Source organism: Muscardinus avellanarius (genome assembly GCF_963383645.1).
Source record: "Muscardinus avellanarius genome assembly, chromosome: 5".
NCBI classification, from domain to species: domain Eukaryota; kingdom Metazoa; phylum Chordata; class Mammalia; order Rodentia; family Gliridae; genus Muscardinus; species Muscardinus avellanarius.
In genome coordinates, this window is record NC_137790.1 from 41351024 (window position 1) to 41372348 (window position 21325).

At 36.4% G+C, this 21325-nt stretch overlaps 1 protein-coding gene across 1 annotated transcript in view; it reads left to right on the forward strand.

Annotated features, from left to right (window-relative positions):
• Positions 1–2198: 2198 nt before the first annotated feature.
• The window catches only part of CHMP2B (charged multivesicular body protein 2B), a gene marked incomplete at its 5' end in the record, with an annotated part of 30569 nt that continues 11442 nt past the window's right edge, over positions 2199–21325 (forward strand). Inside the window, one exon of the mRNA XM_080695460.1 lies at positions 2199–2232. Coding sequence (XP_080551586.1) covers positions 2199–2232 — 34 coding nt within the window. The remainder of the gene's footprint in view (positions 2233–21325) is intronic.

Consider the following 21325-nt stretch of genomic DNA (forward strand, 5'->3'; position numbering starts at 1 on the left):
ATTACCAATATAGTAATAGTAGAAGGTGGGGCCTTTAGAACACGATGGAGTCATGAGGGCAAAGTTAACAGGAATGGTGTTAGTGTTTTTAAAAGAGGTTTGAAAGAGGTTCCTCATTTTCTTAGTCCTTCTGTCCCTTCTACTATGTGAGGAAACAGCATTCTTTCCTTCTGAACAATGCAGTAACAAGTGGCTCTGGTTATAAGATTTTTTTTCTCATACTGAGTCACACCCTCTCTCTTTCTCATAGACACATGTATGAGAAAAATCAAAATCTGGTTGGAAGGTAGGAAAGAGAGGGAACTGTAATTGTTCCTTCACTGGTATATCCCCAACACATGGCATGGTCTGTATGTGTCAGTAGAAATTTAACAATTTTTGATTGTGGAGTTTGGATGAACAGTATTGGGTCATAAAGATATGACCATAGGTTGTTAATTTGTTATTTCCGAATGAGATTAAAAAGAACAAAATTAAAATGTTTTTTTTTCTATCTTCTATGCTTAGATGCCTGTCTTGTTAATTTGGCAAGTTTGTAGGTGACAATCAAGACTTTAAAGAAATGAGTAATAGTATTCTAGTTCACAGCTTCTTGGTGCCCCAAATCTCAGTTATATTCAAACATATCATGCCCTTCATATAAGAAATGATATACAAAATGTATATTAATTCAGTTTGGCTACCTATTAATCAGAATGAATGACAGCCAGGCTGGAGCATGTTGGCTGAATATCAAGCCTGCTTCAAATTGCAGGAGAATCAAGCTATTAGGATGCTGAGTGTAAAGAGTACGTATTTCTGTTTTATCTTTATTGTAATGAACAAGCCCTCTCTTTAGCTCCCGCTGTGCACTTTTGGAGGGTCTTCCATATGGTTGCTGCTAAGCATTTTGGCATTTTCCCAACTGTTACAATTGGGTCAGTAGGGGGGATCATGTAGAAGTAATAAAACAAGGGTGACTGCAGCAGGGAGGAGTATGATTCCTATGCACATAACAGCTTATTACCTCTCGAGCGTTCAAGCACAGCCCCATGCTATTCATTACGACAGGCAGCCAGGGCAAGCTGCCTTTTGCCACAGAGCTTACTCCAGGAAAAGGCTGGGCCTGGGGTGCAGTTTGTCTCCTGGGTTATATTTTCTCCTAATGTTTCCTTACTTCATCTTCCAACACTATCTTACTAACTTGAAGAGGAACAAGACAATTATACTTTGCATATTCTGGCATTCTGAGAAAGTTTTCTTGAGCAGACTGCTAAATTTTAGTAGCAACAGCAGGATTGTCAGTGACTATGAGGATTTTGATATCTTACAAGGGGGAAAAATTTGAGGAAAGCAAGATGATGGATCCTAAGTAATTAAAATTTCTTGAGATATGATTCACAAATCCAGAAGTGAATAATATTAATGTTACTGTAGTAAAATATGCTATTACTATTATCATTCTTTTGGTGCTGGGGTTGAACCCATTGCTTGGTGCGTCCTAGGCAAGTGCTCTACTAGTGATCTACATCCCCAGCCACAACTACTACTTTTCTACTACTTTTCTCCTGTGAAAGGCAGTGTTCCTAAGCAGTAGATTGGGAATAAATTTAGCTCGGAGCTTAATTTATTAAGATTCTAAATAGCAAACTAGTATATTTTAAAAAGATGTGTGTCCAGCACTGAACTCAGCCCTCCCACTGCCCAGTACTCATTCGCGTAAATAAAATAAATTTTAAAAAGCTGACAGCAATAAGCACGGTCATAAATCAACTCCCCGGGGCAAGGGCTAAAGCGCTGGGCAAGGCTGGTGAGGCCCCGTCAGTCCCACGCCGCGGTCACCCGCGTGTCCCCGCTGACTGCCACCGCCCCCCAAGACCCGGTGAGTGAGGGCAGCCGTGAGATGAGGGTAGCGGCTGCGGCTTCACTGGCACAGTGCGCATGCGCGCACACAACGCGCATGCGCCGTCCCGAAGTGACTTCTCCAAAAAGTGTCTTAGTTCCCGGTCACCTGAGCTCCAGGCGCCGCGGCTGCGTTCCTCCGGCGGACCCGCGCCCTCCGCGATTGCCGCCGGCGACCCTGCCACCTTCCTCCCGCCGACCGCCCCGCCTCCGCGCGCCCTCCCCAGGCCCGTCCTTTCCTTCCCGTCCTTTCCCAGTCTTGGGCCGGACCGGGCCGAGCCGAGCCGGGCCGGGCCGCCGGGGCGCGGTCCCTGACCATGGCGTCCCTCTTCAAGAAGAAAACTGTGGACGGTGAGTTCCCGGCTGGGCGCAGGGCCGGGTCTGCGGCTCCGGGGTCTCGGGGCTTCGGGCTGGCGGAGGCTCGGCCCCACAGGTGACCCAGGCTGCTCCGCTCTGCGACGCTGCCCACCTGGACCTCACCTGGACCTCACCTGGAGCTCACCTGCCAGCCCGAAGGCCCCGCCCCGCCTCAGTTTTTCTTTAGCGCGATTCTGAGCATTTGGGGGGAGGCGGAGGGTGCTGCTGGCCCTCGAGTGCCATTGGACTTGGTGATTTGATGAATTTCGTGTTGGTTTCTTCTGCTTTGTGTATTGCTCCTGGAGTTTGGAGACGACTTCTATGGCATCCAAACAGGAAACCCTGTGTTTATGGAGGAGGAGGGGAGCCAGCTGCGGTTACTACTTGAACTTGGGTCTGAGCCGCGGGTCCCTCTAAGGACACATCCGTAGAGATGTGGTACAGTGTTTCTTGGTTTGACTCTAGTAAGAAAAATAAACTAAACCCAAGAGAAGTGAGTGAGTTTTGTTTTCATAATTGATTTTTCTCCCAAGATTGCCTCTGCTAAAGTAAAGGAAGTGGTGAAGTGGTATTTGTATAAAAGTTTACATTTTAAAGACACTTGTTTCAGACGTTTAGCTCAGTCCTAAGAGGAAAGAATAAATACACTGGAATGTACAAGTTTTGTGTTCCTGTGCAGTGCCTGTAATGTTTATTTATACACCTCTGATTAGTCTTGCTTTTTCACTGACTGCTACCAGGTATTAAATTTATCCAAGCTATTTAAAAATTCTTTACTATTACATGTTGAGTCTAGGTTGTTGTTGGTTCAACCAAAGAATCACTTCTTTGTAAGGCTCTACTCCTGCTACAAAAGAAGCAGTGGTAGCTAGACAGTGATTGGTACAAACACAGTGCTCAGTCCTGACTTGGGGTAACTCCTTCATTCCTTTGTGTTGACTGTTCCAAAGCTAGCAAAATTATTTTGGAGAGGATATTTGAACAAAGACATTATCTTTACCCTACTCCTCTTGTCTTTGCTTTGAACACATAAGGTCACTTCACCCCTAATTTATCACAGCATAATACATTTATGTTTATTTTTGAAGGATTTGAAACATTTTTTTTTTTTAGTTTATTGACTTTTTACCAATTGAAGAGTGCCATTTACAGTACTTGGAATAGAGCTACTCATTTGTTTTATGATGTAATGCAATTTTGTGAAATGGGTTTATGTGTGTTATTTTTGAGAATGCTATTTAATCTTTAGTATGACACTATTTTTTTCAGTTCTTCAATGTTACAAATTGAATTAGTTTTTAATAATAAAACCTAAACATCCTAATTTTAACCTCTTGATATTTATTAAATAATTTCAGAGACATAAATTTTAGTCCAATGCTTTCTGATGCTTTTGGCAATCTAGTAGTGACTATTGTATTTAAAGTGTAGAGGAGAGGGGGAAGAAAACAATGAAATATGACTGCTTAACTGTATATTCATTTCTTAATCATCCTAAGTAATAATACTTTTGCTAAATAGACTTATTTGTGGGGAAAAATCTTAAGGACTTTTACTAAGAATTATACTAATAAAGAGTGATGTGTGAAATTTCTAAATGTAAATTTGGCCATCACATACATTTACCACAACTACCAAGCCACATACTTGACACCATTTACTCACACCTTAATTAGTGATTTGTGCTCTCATTATTTCAATATAGAGCTTTACTGATGTATTTGCTCCTTGTTTTCTTAAAAGGGGTTTTTGTTTTAAATGTGACAGCACTTTTCTTAACAGTAATGAGGCTGTATATTGTGAAATTTAATGTACTTTTATGCATTTCTTTTAAATTCTTGGGCATGTTCATTATTGATCATGAGCTCTACTATGTGCTGACGTTTAATCTATCCGGCAGTAATGAAATTCTGAAATATAAGAGAAATATGTAACTGCTGATAGATCTGGGAAATAATTGAATTTGTTTTAGTCTGTGATTTGGCTGGGAGAGTTATATACTATATCATTAAAGACTACTGCACCTGTAAATTAAAAAGGGAGACAACATTACAGCACTTATTACTATTCAGAGTTACTGAATTACTATTGCCATTGTTCATTTTTGACACAAAGATGAACAAATCACAGCACTATATACTTTGTTACAGAAAATAATGAGAGGTGTTTCTCAGTGCTGTTGAACAGAAGGATTTTTTCCTATATTGAAATTACAATTGAGTATTTGGTTTTACTGACTTGTAATATATATATATATATATATATATATATATATATAGAGAGAGAGAGAGAGAGAGAGAGAGAGATCTGTTTATTCTTTCTCTTCTGGTAGACCTGTTAATTGAAGCTAATTATGAACTGTAAATTAAAGGTGAAGTTCTCCCCACGCCACCCCACGCCACATAATTGTCAAAATGACCAATGTGGAAGCCAAGCAGAGAATCTTAAAGGCAACAAAAGCAAAGGGCCAAGTGACATTCAGAGGCAAACCAATTAGAATCACTCCAGACTTCCCAAACCAAGTCATGAGAGCCAGAAGGGCTTGGAGTAACATATTCCAAACTCTGAAAGAAAACAACTTCCAGCCAAAAATTTCCTACCCAGCAAAACTTTCTATCAAATTAGATGGAGAAATAAGAAGCTTCCATGACAAACAGAAATTGAAGGAATTTATGTCTTCAAAACCAGCACTAGAGAAAATACTCAAAGAGATTAACTACAAAGAAGAAATAGGTAACACACACCAGAACCAGAGAAACAAGATTTTCCATCCAACAGACAACTAAGATTGGTTATCTGTGGAGATTCATTATTTATGTTAGTCTTTTACCTATCTCTAAATGGTATTGTTTGCCTTTATTGTTGTTAATTTTTAGTATTTCTAGTTGGAATATTAATATACCTTCAGATATAGCAATTGGAAATATTTTATCCCATTCTATTAGTAACTGTTAACTCTGTTTACATTGTCTTTGGATATACAATATTTTTTTTTATTTTTTAGGAAGTTTGTATACTCCTCTGTTGCCTGTGCCATTGAAATCATAACCAAGAAATCACTGCCAATTTCAATGTTGTGAGGTTTTATGACCCAGATTTTCTCCTAAAAGTTTATAGTCTTAAGATTTATATTTAGGTCTATTATCTATTTTGAGTTAATATTTGTATATGGGATTAGGTAAGGGTCCAATTTTATTCTTTTCCATGTAATTATTATTTTTAACAATATTTAGTTAAAAGATTAATATTTCCACCACCAAATGTTCGTGGAAACCTTGTCAAAAATAACTTGACAGTATAGGGAAGAATTTAGCTCTAGGCTTGTACTTAACTCCAATGGTTTATATATCTGCCTTTAGAACAGTACTACACTGTTTCAATTATTGTAGCTTTATATGGTTTGAAATCAGAAAATATATATCTTCTAGCTTTGTTCTTTTTCAAGATTGTTTTGGGTATCTAGAATCCATATTCCACATTAGGATAGATTTTTTTCTGAAAAATAAATATATAAATATATAATAGTTTCACCTAAAAAATAGAAAAAAAAATATTCTCTGGTGAGAAAGAAAGCAAAAAGAAATATTGAAATGTTATCTTTAAGTCATCAAAAGCTTGGTATCAGACAAATGAAACTGTTATGTGAGATTATCATTTTTAATTTTAGATAAATTGCCATAATACTAGATGTCAACTACTAAGCCAAGCATGGGAGGGAGGGATAGGGAGAGAATGGGGTGGGGATCGGGTGGGGGCTGACTGGGTGATGTGTGCATGTATGTCTACAAAAGTATGTATCCTACTATGATGTATGAATACAGTGCACCAATTAAAAAAATAAAAAAATAAAAAATAAAAAATAAAAAATAAAATAAATAAATAAATAAAAAAAGGTGAAGTTCTGGGGCTGAGACTGTAGCTCAGGGGTAGAGTACTTGCCCCCTATGTGTGAGCCCCTGGGTTCAATTTCCAATACTGCAAAATTTTTTTAATAATTAAGTTCTTTAATGACTTTATAATTTTTATCTGGTATCCTCAATAAAGACAAACAAAGTCTTACTTTAAGCCATTATTCTGTTAATGTTTTTGCATACAGTATCTTAATTCTCATAAAGCCTCTGCAATAAGCAGGACTATTATCCACATTTTCTTGATGGAAAACCAAAATGAGAAGGACTAAGTGACTTGCCTCAGATCATAAAGCTAGTTAAATGACAAAGATAGGGCCTCATTCATGTACATGTATTTTTATTATTTTCTTATTAGAGATAGATCTCATAGCACCGATTAATTTGGTAGTCTCTGGAAGTTCATAGAATTCTCAACTTATTGTTTACCTTTTGTCTGCAAACCAGACTCTTAGGAACCAGTATTGGAGCTTTAATTTCTGTGGTGGAAAACTGGAAAGAATCACATTTACTCACCCCGCCGTAGACCCCAGCCTGAAAGCATGGTTCCATTTCTTGTTGTTTGCCATCTAAATCTTTTGATATATTCTATCTCCATTTCACTCCTCAGGTGTACCTCCTTCCTCCATTTTTCAGCAGTTTGCTTTGCATGTCATATAATGAGATCTTGTTTAAATCATCAGTGATTTTATAGATCACCAAAACCAATGGCTATTTTAATTTTTTATTGGTGCATTTTAGTCATACATCTTAATGGAGTACAAGATGGTGGAGACATACATGTACACATCACTCATTTAGCCCTTCCCCAGTTCCCCCTCATAGCCTCCCCCTCCCTCCTTCTCATCTTTGGCTCAGTGATTGACTTTGATGTGTTTGGGAATGGACATCATGTACATTAGGGAATTCCCCTCTCCCCTTCCCATCACCTCCAGTCAGGCCTCCTTATTTGCTCATCATTGTTTCTCCTTCATCTAGAGTTCCTCCTATGACCCATTTTCTCCCTTACTTTTGCTTATGAGGGAGAGCATTTGATTTCTTACTTTTTGTGACTAATATCACTTAGCATAATGTTCTCCAGTTCCATCCATTTCCCCGTAAATGATGTAATTTTGCTCTTTTTTGTGACTGAGTAAAATTTCATTTTGTACATATTTCATAGTTTGGAATCTATTCATCTCTTTCTCTCTCTCTCTTTTTTTTTTTTTTTTGCGGTACTGAGGATGGAACCCTGTGTCATTCTACCTCTGAGCAAACCCTCAGCCCTATTTTTTATTCTTTATTTTGAAACAGGATCTCACTGAGTTGCAAAGGGCCTCGCTAAGTAGCCATTCATCTCTTGATGGACATCTTGACTGGTTCCATAGTTTGGCAGTTGTGAACTGTGCAGCTATGAACATAGATATGCATGCATTAGTTTGGCATTTGTCTTTCCATTATTTTGGATAGATACCCCAAAGTGGTATTGATGGATCATATGGTATGTTTGTTCCCATTCTTCTGAGGATCCTCCATACTGTTTTCCAAAGTGGTTGCACCAGTTTGCATTCCCACCAAAAATATATTAGAGTTTTCATTTCTCCTTGCCAGCACTTGTTGTTGTTTGTATTTTTAATGATTGCCATTCTAGTTGGAGTTAGGTGAAATCTCAGGGTAGTTTTGATTTGCATCTCTTTGGTTGCTAATTTTTTCATACATTTATTGGCCATTTGAATTTCTTCTTTTGTGAAGTGTCTATTTACCAATGGCTTTATTTTTTAGTGATTATTTCTTGGGCTTATGCTTTATATTTGATCCTAATCATTATTCCTTCTTTGAAACTCTATCTTTTGACGTAGTGACTAAACACTCCTAATTTTCCTCAAAATCCTTTGGCCACTCTTTTTTTTCATACTTTTTCTTTTTATAGATATCTACATATAAATATCTCAGAGTACCTCAAATAGGAGATCCCAAAGAGAATTCATCATCTTCTTTAAGTCAGTTCCTTCCCAAAGTTTTCATCTTCTACTGTTGACATGTTGACAGCACTTTATTTTGCCCTCTACTTTCAATTACCAAGTCTGCTCTTTTTTTTTTTTTTTTTTGGTACTGGGAATTGAACCCAGGAGGTCATTCTACCCCTGATCTATACCCCCAGTTCTATTTTATTTTTTATGTTGAAACAGAGTCTCACCAAGATGCTGAAGGCCTTGCTGAATTACTGAGGCTAGCCTCAAACCTGTGATCTTCTTGTTTCAGACTCCCAAGTACTGTGATTACAGGTGTGTGCCACCATGCCTTAACTCTTAAATATTTGATACATGTGATCTGTGTGCACCTTACTTATCTTGAACTTTACTGTATCACCTTTCTGCTTTTCTTCCTTTCAGCATCATAGCCATTAAATCCTTCATCCAAAAAGTACATTTGGTATACTGAAACCTAAATCAGACTGCTGTTCCTCTATGTAAAACCTCTGTATTGAGTCTCTGGCACCAGTAGGGTTAAGTGTGAGCTCTTTAATTATGACATGCATGGATCTTGTTGATTTGGGTGCCTTTCTTCCTGGCCATGTCTCTGGACATTTTACTATCTAGCAATAACGTTTTTCAATTAATAAAAAAAAACGTATATTATTCTCTTTCTTACCCAGGCATAGTTTTATGATGCCCTTGTACTTACAATTCTCTTTTCCCCTTCTACTAGCTAATCTGTACTGTCTCTGGGTTTTGCCTTCTCCAGGAAATCATCTCTGATGTTGCCTCAAACTGTGTTAAGTACCACACTCATTGTGTTCTTATTGTTTAATGTCTGCTTTCTCACTTTTATTCACTGGAGCCAGAAGAATAGATTCTCCTGCTTTGGAAGTTGGGTTTTGCTTAGTCCAAATCTTTCATATATTACATTTTAGTTTTAAACTTTCTTCAACAGTATTAAAATATCTCCATAGTACTTTATAATTTAGAGACCATAACCTTAGACTAATAGCATTTATTGACCAAAGTAGTGTTTCTTGTATCTAGAGCTTACTAAAGGCTACATCTACATCATTACCACCCACTGTGAGACTTGGGGAGAGTTAAGGGATAATTTGAGGAATATTACATGCATGAAAGGAACAAATTTTGTTTTTTATCTCATTGGGGTAATAATCATGTATGCTAGTTGTCCAGAATTCTGTTTCTGCAGTTCGGACTAAATTGGAATAAATCTTCTATCAAGAAGTCAGTTGTATCATACTGCTGATAGTATAAGAGGAAATAAAATATACCATGTATGTAAACTGAATCCTCTTTGGTAACACTTTCTCCTTCCATAATAAAATACAGTATTCTCATGGTATTTGTTGTTATCTAGATCTCCCCTAGACATGGCATGTTCCCTTAGTGCTTGCCTTCTAAATATTTTAAAATTCACATTTTGTTTTCTGTCTGCCCCTTTATACCTGGCATACTAAAGGCAAACAATTGAATGTGCAATTTAGGAGCACAATATACTTGTCATAGCATTTTTCTTAGCAAAAGTTCTCCATACTTTTAGAACAGATCCTCTGTATCTCCCATCCCCATTTGACACCCAGGACCAAATGACACCCAAAGCTTTTGCAACATAGGCCAATCCTAAAACCTTTCTTCAGCTCTTGAAACTTTGCCATTTTAATAATATTAATAAATTTGTTGGAATGATATCTTCAGGACTTGAATGACTTTTGAGTTCTACTGGTAGAATAAAACAGCTTTCTTTTCCCTCTTATACTACCATTGGTCCTGACTCACCCATTTGTCTTTAGTATTCTACCTCTTTCTTTCCAGCAAGACCTGCTGTTTTTCACCGTCAGCCTATTTTAGAGTTGATTTGTTCCCTTGACCACATGTTTAGTACAACAGTTGTTGACATGCTCCTTCATTGTCCTGTTTCCCATAGTTCCATTTTGCTTTTGTTTTTTTCTTTATCACGTATTAAAACTTGTTAATTAAGCGGATAATATTTTCTGAACTTGTGTTGCAGTATTTCTAAAGCCTGAGAAACAATGTCATATTGCATAATTTGATATGGCATGCATATAAAATTTCAGTCCCTTCTCATTCACTCTCCCGCTGTCATGTTCCTTTTGTGTCTAAGTAAATCTGTTTTATTGAGCCAAAATTTCTCGGTACTATGCTTTAGTGCTTCTTTCTCATGCATTAGCTGTTGGGTTTACATCATTTCAGCACAGTTTTTATCTCATCAACACAAAAAACCCTTTCCACTTCATGGTTGAGCAGTAAGCTCAGTCCGCCTAGTTTGGCTGAACTCACATTCACTCAGAGCTTTCCTTCTGTCCCTACTTATAATTAGCATTTGCTTAATGCTAATACCAATGCCACCATACCCACCATTCCTACTTATACCAGCTGCTGTAGAGTTTTCAGGGGAAGTCTAAGGTATAAACTCATAAAATATAGGAACATTTTATGTTAGTCTCTCAATTTTATGTGATGGTCAAAATCAAGATGACTGATAGGCAATCAAATTGCAAAGATAAGATTATTTTCCCCCAAAGAGATACATTTAAAAGTAGAAAATGTGGTTTGTTAGATTAAAAAGTCCATCAGGAAACTGTGGTAAGTCACAGAACACAGTGTATGGTAGAGCCAATGATGTCTGTTAGAGCAGATTGAATCCCCTGGATGTGTGTGCTTCCTGAGGTGCTTCAGCACTCCTCGGCGTAATCCTGAACTGTCCTGTAGGCTTGAGGCAAGTCCCCTTCTCTCTCCCCAGAGAAAGGTATTTCAACCTATATTGCCACAAATTAATAAATGTTTATATTTACATTTGATAATTGCTTTTTGTTTTAATCTTCAAATGTGCAAATTGTCTGTAAATGAACAGAATATAAGGAAATACGCCATAATTCAAGTTGGAGCTTGGCCTCAAATCCCAGTAGAGAATTTTGGTGAGCTAGACCTGACAACCTGGGAGGGCCTTTTTGTTTTATATTTTATTTTTTTTTCCACTCTTTTTCTGTAAACAAATAAACCTAATTGACTTAGAACAAAAATGACAGACTCTTTCACCCTACTTTTTTTAAAAATTAAGACTGATTTCATCATTCTGCTATAAGCATGTCTGTTTCATTTATAAGAATAGCCAAAAAGTTTGAGATAGATATTTAATGCCCCACACAGATTTGACCTGAGTTGCCTTCCCTGAGTGTTACCCTGGGCATGGGCCAGGACACTGTGTTGGGGGACGCGGCCTTCAGCCCTTTTGTACTTCATTTAATGAATAGTAACAGAAAGAGCGTGCTTCTCAGACCCATTCACCTTTGACATTTTAACAATTTGAAATTTTTCTGTTACCACCCATTGTGAAGCTCTTCACAATCAGACTGAAAATAGGGGAAAGCATACCACCAGACCCAGCCATATCTAGGCTGCTTGCCACTTGGAAGCTAATACGTAGGAGATGAGAGTTGGTGGGAAGGAGTCTGGTTAATTCTAGGGCTGGCCCTGAGAAGATGTAGGGGCGATGGTCCTCAGACTTTCATCTTGGGGGATTCAAGTACATCAAACAGGTTTTATAAGGAAGGAAAGGTGCTACAGGGAGACAGTGAACAGGAAGACATTATGCACAGCAGTCTTACTCATCCAAGACACACATGCTCTTTTTGTCTCTGGCCTGGCCTGGACATTATAATCAACCTTTGTTTCTTGGGACTTGTTGCTGTATTTTCTTTAAATAGACGTATTCCTTTACCACAATTTATATGCCTGTGTTAGTTGCTGCACAGGATTAAACTAAGAGGGCCTTTGCACATTCTGATGTTATCTGGAAGTGACCAAATACCCTGGGTTCTGTAAACCTAAGGAGAACTTACTGAGCAGTTAATGATATTAATCATTTAGGTATAGCTTCTCTGTAGAATTTACAATGCCAGACAAAAGGGAGGGGAAATAATTTATGCAAAAGTCTTGGGGAGTGACATTAGACTTGCAAAAGTTTAACAAAGGGAAGGGATGTAATCTTCCAAAGGAATACTTGCAAAGAAGCAGTCAACGGTACAAGAGAAATTTTAGGGAACTTAGTTGATTATTTCAGTAACTTATATTTCCCCTGTAAAAAGGTATCTCTCCTAATTAAGATATTACTACTGTTAAAAATTATTAGTATTCATTCTTGATAACCAATAGGTATTATTCATTTTAAAAGTACATTTTAAATAAGCCTTTTAGACAAATTCTTTTACATTTCAGTATATCCATTAGTAGTCTCTTTTATTTGGATTATTTTAAGCATGAAATAAAATATACAGACAAATATATAAATAGATCCTTAAACCAAAATTCTTTAGAATCTCTGAAATAAAAAGGTTTACGGACCTCTTACTAGTGCTAGCCAAGAAAGGACTAGATTCTGGCACATATTCCTACAACTTTCGGCAGCAAGATTAAATAGCAGTTGAAAATGTCCACTGGACCTAGAGCTAAGAGTATTTTATAATGAAACCTTATTGAAGGAAAGCTGATTACATAGATCCTGTGTTGGCTTTACATGAGAGATATGGGATAATGTGAGTAAGAGGAAGTTTTATGATATGAAAACAGTTTATAAGGAGAAGGATTTGTTGGTTTTTTAATTGATTGGGTTGTAAGTAGAATGCAGTAGTGCCTGTGTGTAGTGATGGGTTTCAGATAAGGTTTTAACATGTATTCAGAAATGTAAAGCAGTTTTTTGGCCCTGGTAAGTAAATTTAGGACATCTTGGAATTTTTTTTCTTATATATATTCTCTGATCTTAAAGATCTGTAGTAATGGGACCAAATGAGACCTCCTAAGAAATAAATCTAATGGAAAATAAATATAGCCTTAAAAACATTAAGAGCATCTCAACCTTTCTCAGTGGTCTGTTCTGAACTACATAGAGGACTAAATCATTAAATGTGTATTTAATATATATGGATTGCACAAGAAAATTGAGCAATTTGTTTTATAGGCTATTCCTGTTTTCTCATATGAAGACATTTTACTATCTTTTCCTACTTGCCATAATATGTTTTAAAGTGTTATGATTATGTTTTAGTATGTAACATTAAATCCTCTGACTTTATAGCTTAGAAAGCTTGGATAAAACTGCTTAAATATTAATAGGTCTATTAACAAGTATGAGACTGTGGAACACATAGTAGTTAATTTTCTTTATTTTTTTCTTTTATGGTATACAATGACAGTTAATATACACAGTTGTAGAAAATTAAGAAAAGCAAAATAGAACTATTTTTATTATCATATTTGCTTTTGTCATAATACTTTTTTCCAATAAAGATGGCTATATCTAGTCTGAATTCTGATTCTTGGACACCAAATGAGTATTCCACAATATTTAATTCTCTGCCTAATTATCCAAAGGCAGAACAGACCCTGTAGATTAAGATTCAATCTCTCAGGACTTCCCTACCTCAGTTGCTGCTTGCAAGTCTCAGCTTGCCACTCGTATTTCTTTCTGACCAGTTTCTATAGCTCACTCTTCAGGGTTAATAATTTGCTAGAACAACTCTCAGGACTCAGGAAAGTGTTTTATTTACTATTAATGGCTTATTTTAAAGAGATCACTCAGAAACAGTCAAATGAAGAGAAGGGGCCTAGACTACTTCCATATCCTCAGTGTGTTCACCAGTTAGAAAACTAGATCTCTTTTAAGAGTTTTTGTGAGCCAGGCATGGTGGGTGCATGCTTGTAATCCCAGCATTTGGGAGGCTGAGACAGGAGGATCACAGTTTGCTGACAGCCTCAGATACTATTTCATGAGGCCCTTTGCAACTCAGTGAGATCCTATTTTAAAATAAAGAATAAAAAATAGGGCTGGGGGTGTAGCTTAGAGATAGAACACCCCTGGGTTCCATTCCCAGCACACACACACACACACACAAAAAAAAAAAAAAAAAAAAAAAAGATTTTTTAACCTTATTCCAGAATCCTCTTGCCCTTGAGTTGAAGTACAGGGAAGGGATGAGGCTAAAAGTCAAATGTTTTGTCTTTCTGGTGTCCAGCCCCATCCTTAACCTATTAGGCCCCACACAGGTTAGCAGACACAGGTATGGAGGAAAGGGCTTTTTCTCAAAGACAAGAGGCATTCCTGTCATTCAGGATATTCCAAGGGTTTAAGCCCTTTCTGACAGAAACCCATGCACTGACAAAATTTATATTTTTAATTATACTAGCCTAGTAATGAAAAAATATATACTGACAGAATTCTAGATCTTAGCAATCAAGGTTTTTAACAGTTATTATGCACTTATGCCCGTTATCTAGCCACAATTAATTGTATTAATATACTGGCTTCTGTTTCGAAGCCATATCATTGAAGTTGCAAAAGACCATTATTACTCTTTAATACCGCCACTTGATCTTACTAGTTGAGTTTAGGAGTCTGCAGTTACACAAGGGTTGTACTTCAGAACTTTGCTTGTAATTTTATGGTTTTAAACTTAGACTATGTTTCTTTTCAAAAGACGAGGGTAAGTGATTAGTGGTCATTATCTTCCTACTAATTGTATTAGTCCACTTTTTAATTGATGTGACAAAATACCTAACAAGATCAAAGTAAAGAGGAAAGATTTATTTCGCCCACAGTTTCAGATTCATTCCAAGAAGGCAACATCATGGCTGCAGGGCAGCTGCTCAGCTCATGGAAGCTTGAAAGGATGCAGGGAAGAGGGCAGGTCTAGTCCTCCTGGCAGGCTCCAGGGCATCAACTCCTCTAGCCATGCCATACCTCTGAACCTTGCTGCACTGGCTTCAATACACAAGCTTTTTATTTTATTTTATTTTATTTTTGGCGAGTCTGGGGATGGAACCCAGGGCATTCGACCTCCGAGCTACAACTGCTGCCTTATTTTTTATTCTTTATTTTGGAACAGGGTCTCACTAAGTTGCAGAGGGCCTCACTAAGTAGTAGCTGAGGCTGTCTGTGAACCGCAGTCCTCCGGTCTCAGCCTCCCGAATACACAAGCTTTTGAGAGATATTCTAGAACCATCTACAGACTGACAACCAACAATAAAGTGCCCATTCCTTTTATCTCTGAAAGCAGTCATTGGCTTCTTTGTGGATTTGGTGCCAATCCAGCCACATCCAAAAGCGGTAACTTGGGTGTGTCTGAGTAAAGAAGCCAATGACTGCTTTCAGAGATAAAAGGAATGGGCACTTTATTGTTGGTTGTCAGTCTGTAGATGTCTGATGAAAGATATTTTGTGTTATGGGCTAAAGTGTGTTTTCTACTTTTAAATATATATTATGAATCTCTAACCCCAAGTCTGTGTTTATTTAGAAATAGGGCCTTTAAAGAAGTTAAAAATACAGGAGGATCGTGCAGGTTCGAAGCCAGCCTCAGCTGGCTTAAGAGACCGTTTCCAAATAAAAAATATAAAATAGGTCTGGGATTGTAGCCCAGAGGTAGAAGGCCCCTGGGTTCCAGTACCACCAAATAATATAATAATAATAATAATAATAATAACAACAACAACAATAATAATAAATAAGAGGTCGTAAAGGCAAGACTTTGATCCAATAAGATGGCTCTCCTTTGTAAGAGGATACGGGAGCACCAAGAAAAGGCACACAAAGAGAAAAGACCACATTGGGACAGCAAGGAGGCAGGCAGTCATCCACAAGGCAAGGAGAGAGGCCCCAGGAGAAGCCAACCTGCTGGCACCTTGATTGTGGACTTTGAGCTTTGTGAACTGTGAAAAAATAAATTTCACATGCCTCCAGTTTGTGATATTGTCTTAGCCTTAGTATCAAAGGATACAAACTACAACAAATTTATTTAAAGATCTTATTTCGCTTTATTTGTGACTCTAGAATCAGCTAAAATCCCATTGTATTCCAGTAAGATCAATAAAAGACATTGGTTTTATAGACAGGAAAAGGATGAAGAAAATGGAAAAAAGAACAAGAAGCAGATTGGTCATTTCAAAGTTACTTTTTTGTTAAGGCAGAAACAGAGAGAACAATAGATATTAAGTAGTTGGATAGTGTTGGTTTACTTCAGATTACCTTTTTGGAAGGAATAAAATAGAACTTCATTGAAACTAGCTTGTTTGGGAAATTTAGCTATTACCTTTTCTGGTTTCTTAGAAAGTACATTTAATAACTTGAACCATTAGTATACATGACTCCATTTTGATTTTTAATATGGTATTTTGAGGACCTGGTGTAGGAGCTTAATTCAAAGCAATGACCTCATATAATTTTTAATTATAACTAGCAGGCTATATTTTGTATTAGAATTTATATTTTATATTAGAATTTTAACCAATGTTTCATGAAATACCACTATCTAGGAAATTTTAGTAGATAATTCCTAGTATTCTGGCTTAATAAATTTGGGATATAATCTATAACATATTTTTCTCTTAAAGACTCACAATACATATTTTTGTACTAAACTTTCCTAAGTGCCTTGAACCAAAAACATGAATAACATTGGTGGTGAGATTAAAAAATCTCACATTTTTCATCTTAATTGTAGATATGCTATTGAGGTACTCAAGGTATGGCAACATGAAATGCTGGTTATTTTAAATTTAAGGAATTTAGCAGCAAATACTCGAAAAGGCCATCTCCTTGTCTACTTAATCAGAGCCCTTAAAAAAACAACTGTTACCTCTGGATCCCTTCCTTGAGTTTCTATTATCTGAACTCTTCCTAGATGAAGTTTTCAACACACCTAGACAGCCTTTGTTCCCACACATTGCCTTTTATTTTGGTCATTCACAAATCACTGGGTATTCTTCAGGCCACACACACTTTGTCCAGGCCATTGTAGTTCTCCAAACCCATCAAATTCCCTAAAATCATTCGCTCTTCCCGCAACATTCCCTGTTCTCTTCTACTGTAGCAAAAGGGGTGTGTATAAGTTTCTGAATAGTTTTGAACTAGTGGATAATCACACTCCTAATTTCCCCCCTGCTGTGATCTTCCTCATTTGTATGTTAATACATTTATATGCCTTTTTTTTCCTATTTAATCCTTGTCACTTTATTCCATTGATTCTTTTTGAAGGGCAGAGGGAAAATGTCGCTTTGCCTCTACACTATGGTTTTGTATACCTCTGTATAAGAAATATATACAATAAGTCCAAAGTAAATCTTGAGCATTAAAGGCCCAAGATACAACCTAACTTAGAAATAGGTAAACAAGGAGGGAAAGTAGATGTTATGTGGATTGAGCCCAGGCACATCCTACTGCTGAGCTACACCCTCAGCTCTTTTATTATTATTTATTTTGAAATGGTCTTACTAGGTCACCCCTTTCTAGCTTCCAGCCTGCGATCCTCCTGTCTCAGCTTCCTAAGTAATAGGATTACTGGCATGTGCCTCCTTGCTTTATTTTAACTTCTATTCAGAAAACCCTTATATTCTATTGATTTTCATCAACAATTAAATGATAGTAACTATTAATACAAATATAAGTATTATAATGACATAGTAATTATAATTTACCCTAAAAATTGGATATAATGAGTTTTGACTTCTTTTTAGTTTTAGTTATGGTACAATTCATATAGCATTAACCATTTTGAAATGAATAATTCAATGCTTTTTAGTATATTCACAGTGGTGAGTTAACTATCATCTGTATCTAAATCCAAAATATTGTCATCACCTCATAGAAAAAACCCTGTACACATTAAGCAAGGACCCATCATTCCCTGCTGCCCAAACTCTGGTGCTACAATCTATTTTTTTGTCACTATGAGTTTATCTATTCTGTATTCATATAAATGTAACTGTGAGTTGTTCTCCATTTATTTTGATCTCTGAATGATGTTCTACTGTATGTATATGCCACAATTTGCATATCTGTTGATGGTCATTTAGGGTTTTTTTAGTTTATGTGAACAATGTCATGAACATTCATGTAGAAGTATTTTGAGTTTCTGTTTAAATTCTTAATTGACACATAAAAATATTTGCATATTAATGGAATGCAGTGTGATAGTTCCATATGTGTGTGTGTGTACACACACACACACACACAATGTATAATGTTTAAATCAGAGAAAATATAACTATCCTCATTTATGATTGATTTATGGGAAAACTTTCAAGTCCTTTCTTTTAGCATTTTTGAAATGCATAGCACATTGTTATCTATAGTTATTATATACTAGCACACCAGAACTTCTTGCTCCTATCTAACTGTAGCGTATTACCTACTTATCAACCTTTTCCCATCCTTCCCTGCCCCTCCCTCCACACACACACTCCCCAGCCTTTAGTAACTACCATTCTTCTCTCACTATGAGAACAACTATATTTTAGATTTAACATATGAGTGAGATAATTCTGCACTTTTTTAATCTACCTTATTTTCACTTAACATAATGACCTCCAGTCCCATCCTTATTGTTGCAAATGACAGGATTTTATTCTTTCTTATGGCTGAATAGAATTCCATTGTGTATATGCACCACATTTTCTTCATCAGTTGATGGGTACTTAGGTTATTTCCATTTCTTGCCTGTTGTTAATGGTGAGTACTCCAAGAACATGGGAGTCTCTGACTTACTGATTTACTTTCTTTTTTTTTTTTTTTTTTTGGTGGTACTGGGGTTCCTGGAAGCCCTTCTACCTCCGGGCTCCACTCCCAGACACCTATTTTGTATTTTTTTTTATTTGGAAACAGGGTCTCTTAAGCCAGCGCATGCGCCTGGCTTCGAACCTGCGCGATCCTCCTGTCTCTGCCTCCCAAGCGCGGGGATTACAAGCGTGCGCCACCACGCCCGGCTCTGATTTACTTTCTACTAGATATTTTACCCATTAATGGGCTTGCTGGATCATATGATAGTTGTATTTTTAATTTTATTTACACCCTCACCAACAGCATGCAAGGGTTCCCTTTTCTCTGTATCCTTGCCAGCACTTATCTTTTGTCACTTAATAATTAGCTCTTCTTTCTGTTGTGTCTCGATATCTCATTGTGATTTAAATTTGCATTTCCCTGAAACTTAATGATAGTGAACATTTTTTCATATACCTGTTGACCACTTTTTTTTGATTGGTGCATTGTAATTATACATCTTAAAGGGGTACAAGATGATAGAGACATACATGCTCACACCACAAATTTAGCCTTTCCCCAGTTCTCGCCCCATTCTTTCCTTCCTTCTCATGTTCGGCTTAGTGACTGACTTTGTTATGTTTGTTTGTGTTCTTTTAAGAAATACCTCTTTAGGTCTTGTGCATTCTTAAATTGTGTAATAAATTGTTTTGTTTTTTACTATTGAGGTTTTAGAGTTCCTTATGTATTCTGAATATCAACCCCTTATCAGATAATTAGCTTGCATTTTTTTCTTCCATTTGAAGGTTGTCTTTTCATTCTGTTGACTGTTCTTTTTTCTGTGCACATCTTTTTAGTTTGACATGACCCCATTTTTGTTTTCCTCCCTTTAATTTTGAGGTCTCCTGTTTGAACTTTTTTAGAAAGTAAAAATCTAGGAGTGAAACTATTGGGATATGTAGCTAATTTCATGGTAGCCAAATCATTTTGCTTTCCTACCTGCAACATAAAGGGGTTGCAGTCAACATGTCTTCATCAACAGTTCTATATTTTTAATAATAGCCATCCTAATGGATGAGAAGTGGTATCTTGTTTCTCTAATGGCTAATAATATTTTATATCCTTTCTATATATTTATTGACCTTTTTGTATTTTCTTTTGAGAAATGTCTATCCAAGCTCCTTTTTTTTTTTTTTTTTGTGGTACTGGGGCATTCCCAGCCCTATTTTTTTTCATTTTTATTTTATTTTATTTTTATTTTTTATTGGTACATTGTATTCATATATCATAATGGGGTAAAAAACTTGTGTAGACATACATGCACACATCATCCAGTTAGCCCCTACCCAGTCCCCACCCCATTCCCTCCCCACCCATCCTTCCCATGCTTGCCTTAGTGGTTGACTTGGATATGTTTAAGAACACTGTGTGCTTTAGAGAGTTTCAGGGTCTCACTAAGTAGCTGTGGCTGTCAATGAACCATAATCCTCCTGTCTCAGCTTCCCAAATGCTGGGATTACAAGTGTGCTCCACTGCGCCCACCTCCAAGCTCCTTTTAATATTGAGTTGTTTGTCTTTTGTTCATTTTGCATATATCATATATTTTTTACTCATTTTATAGGTTGTCTTTCCACTTGATAGTGTCCTTTAATACCTGAAGCTTTAATTTTTATGAAGTCCAATTTATGTGTTTTTGCCTATGCTTTTAATGTTTATGTTCTTAATGTTTTAAAACATAAGATGTTTGAAATGTAAAAATGTCTTAATGTTTATATTTTTAATGCTTTTATTTTTAGTCATGTTTAAAAATCCACTGCCAAATCCTAGATCATGATGATTTAATCCTGTGTATTCTTCTAAGAGTTTTATGGCTTTGCCTCTTATATTTTGGCCTTTTTAAAGTCAATTTTTGTATATGGCATGAATCATGAATCATTCTCTTCAATGTGGTTATCCAGTTTTCTTGCACCACTTGATGAGGAGACTGTTCTTTCTCTTATTGTTGTTGTTAATCCATCTCTTTATGAAAAAGTTATGCTAGTGAAATGGTTAGCATTTCTGCTTCAAGAGTCAGAGTACTTTGGTCCAAATCTGGTGTTACTGCTTACCCAACTTAGATAACTTTGGCAAATTATTTAACTTTTCTAACACTCAAATTTATTATATATAAAATAATAGAAAATTCACCTCCAAAAGACTATTATAAACATCAAATTATGTAATATCTGTAAAGCACTTAACATGATTCATGACAAGAGATCAGCATTGGCAAAAATTAACGTTGACACTTTTTATCGCTTTTAGGATATCACTATTTAATAACAACTCCAATTATAGTCCATAAATTCTAGAGTTATACTTCAATTTTACAAAAGAATCCAAATGAATTTATATAAATTACAAAGACATTATGATTAAGTGGACACTTATTTTAGGCATTTTGTATTTGCTCCTTAAAATAAGACCTATTTTATATAATTATATAATAATAAAATGGCAAAGATGTGATCCAAAAGGCAGAATCAAATCCACATCTGCCTTATTGGGATGCCTGCTGGTCAATTCTATTATGACTTCTCGAAAAAAACAAAACACATGACTTGTCTTCCTTTCTAAAGTTCTCATAGTACTGGAGTAAGGAGAGATAAAAATAT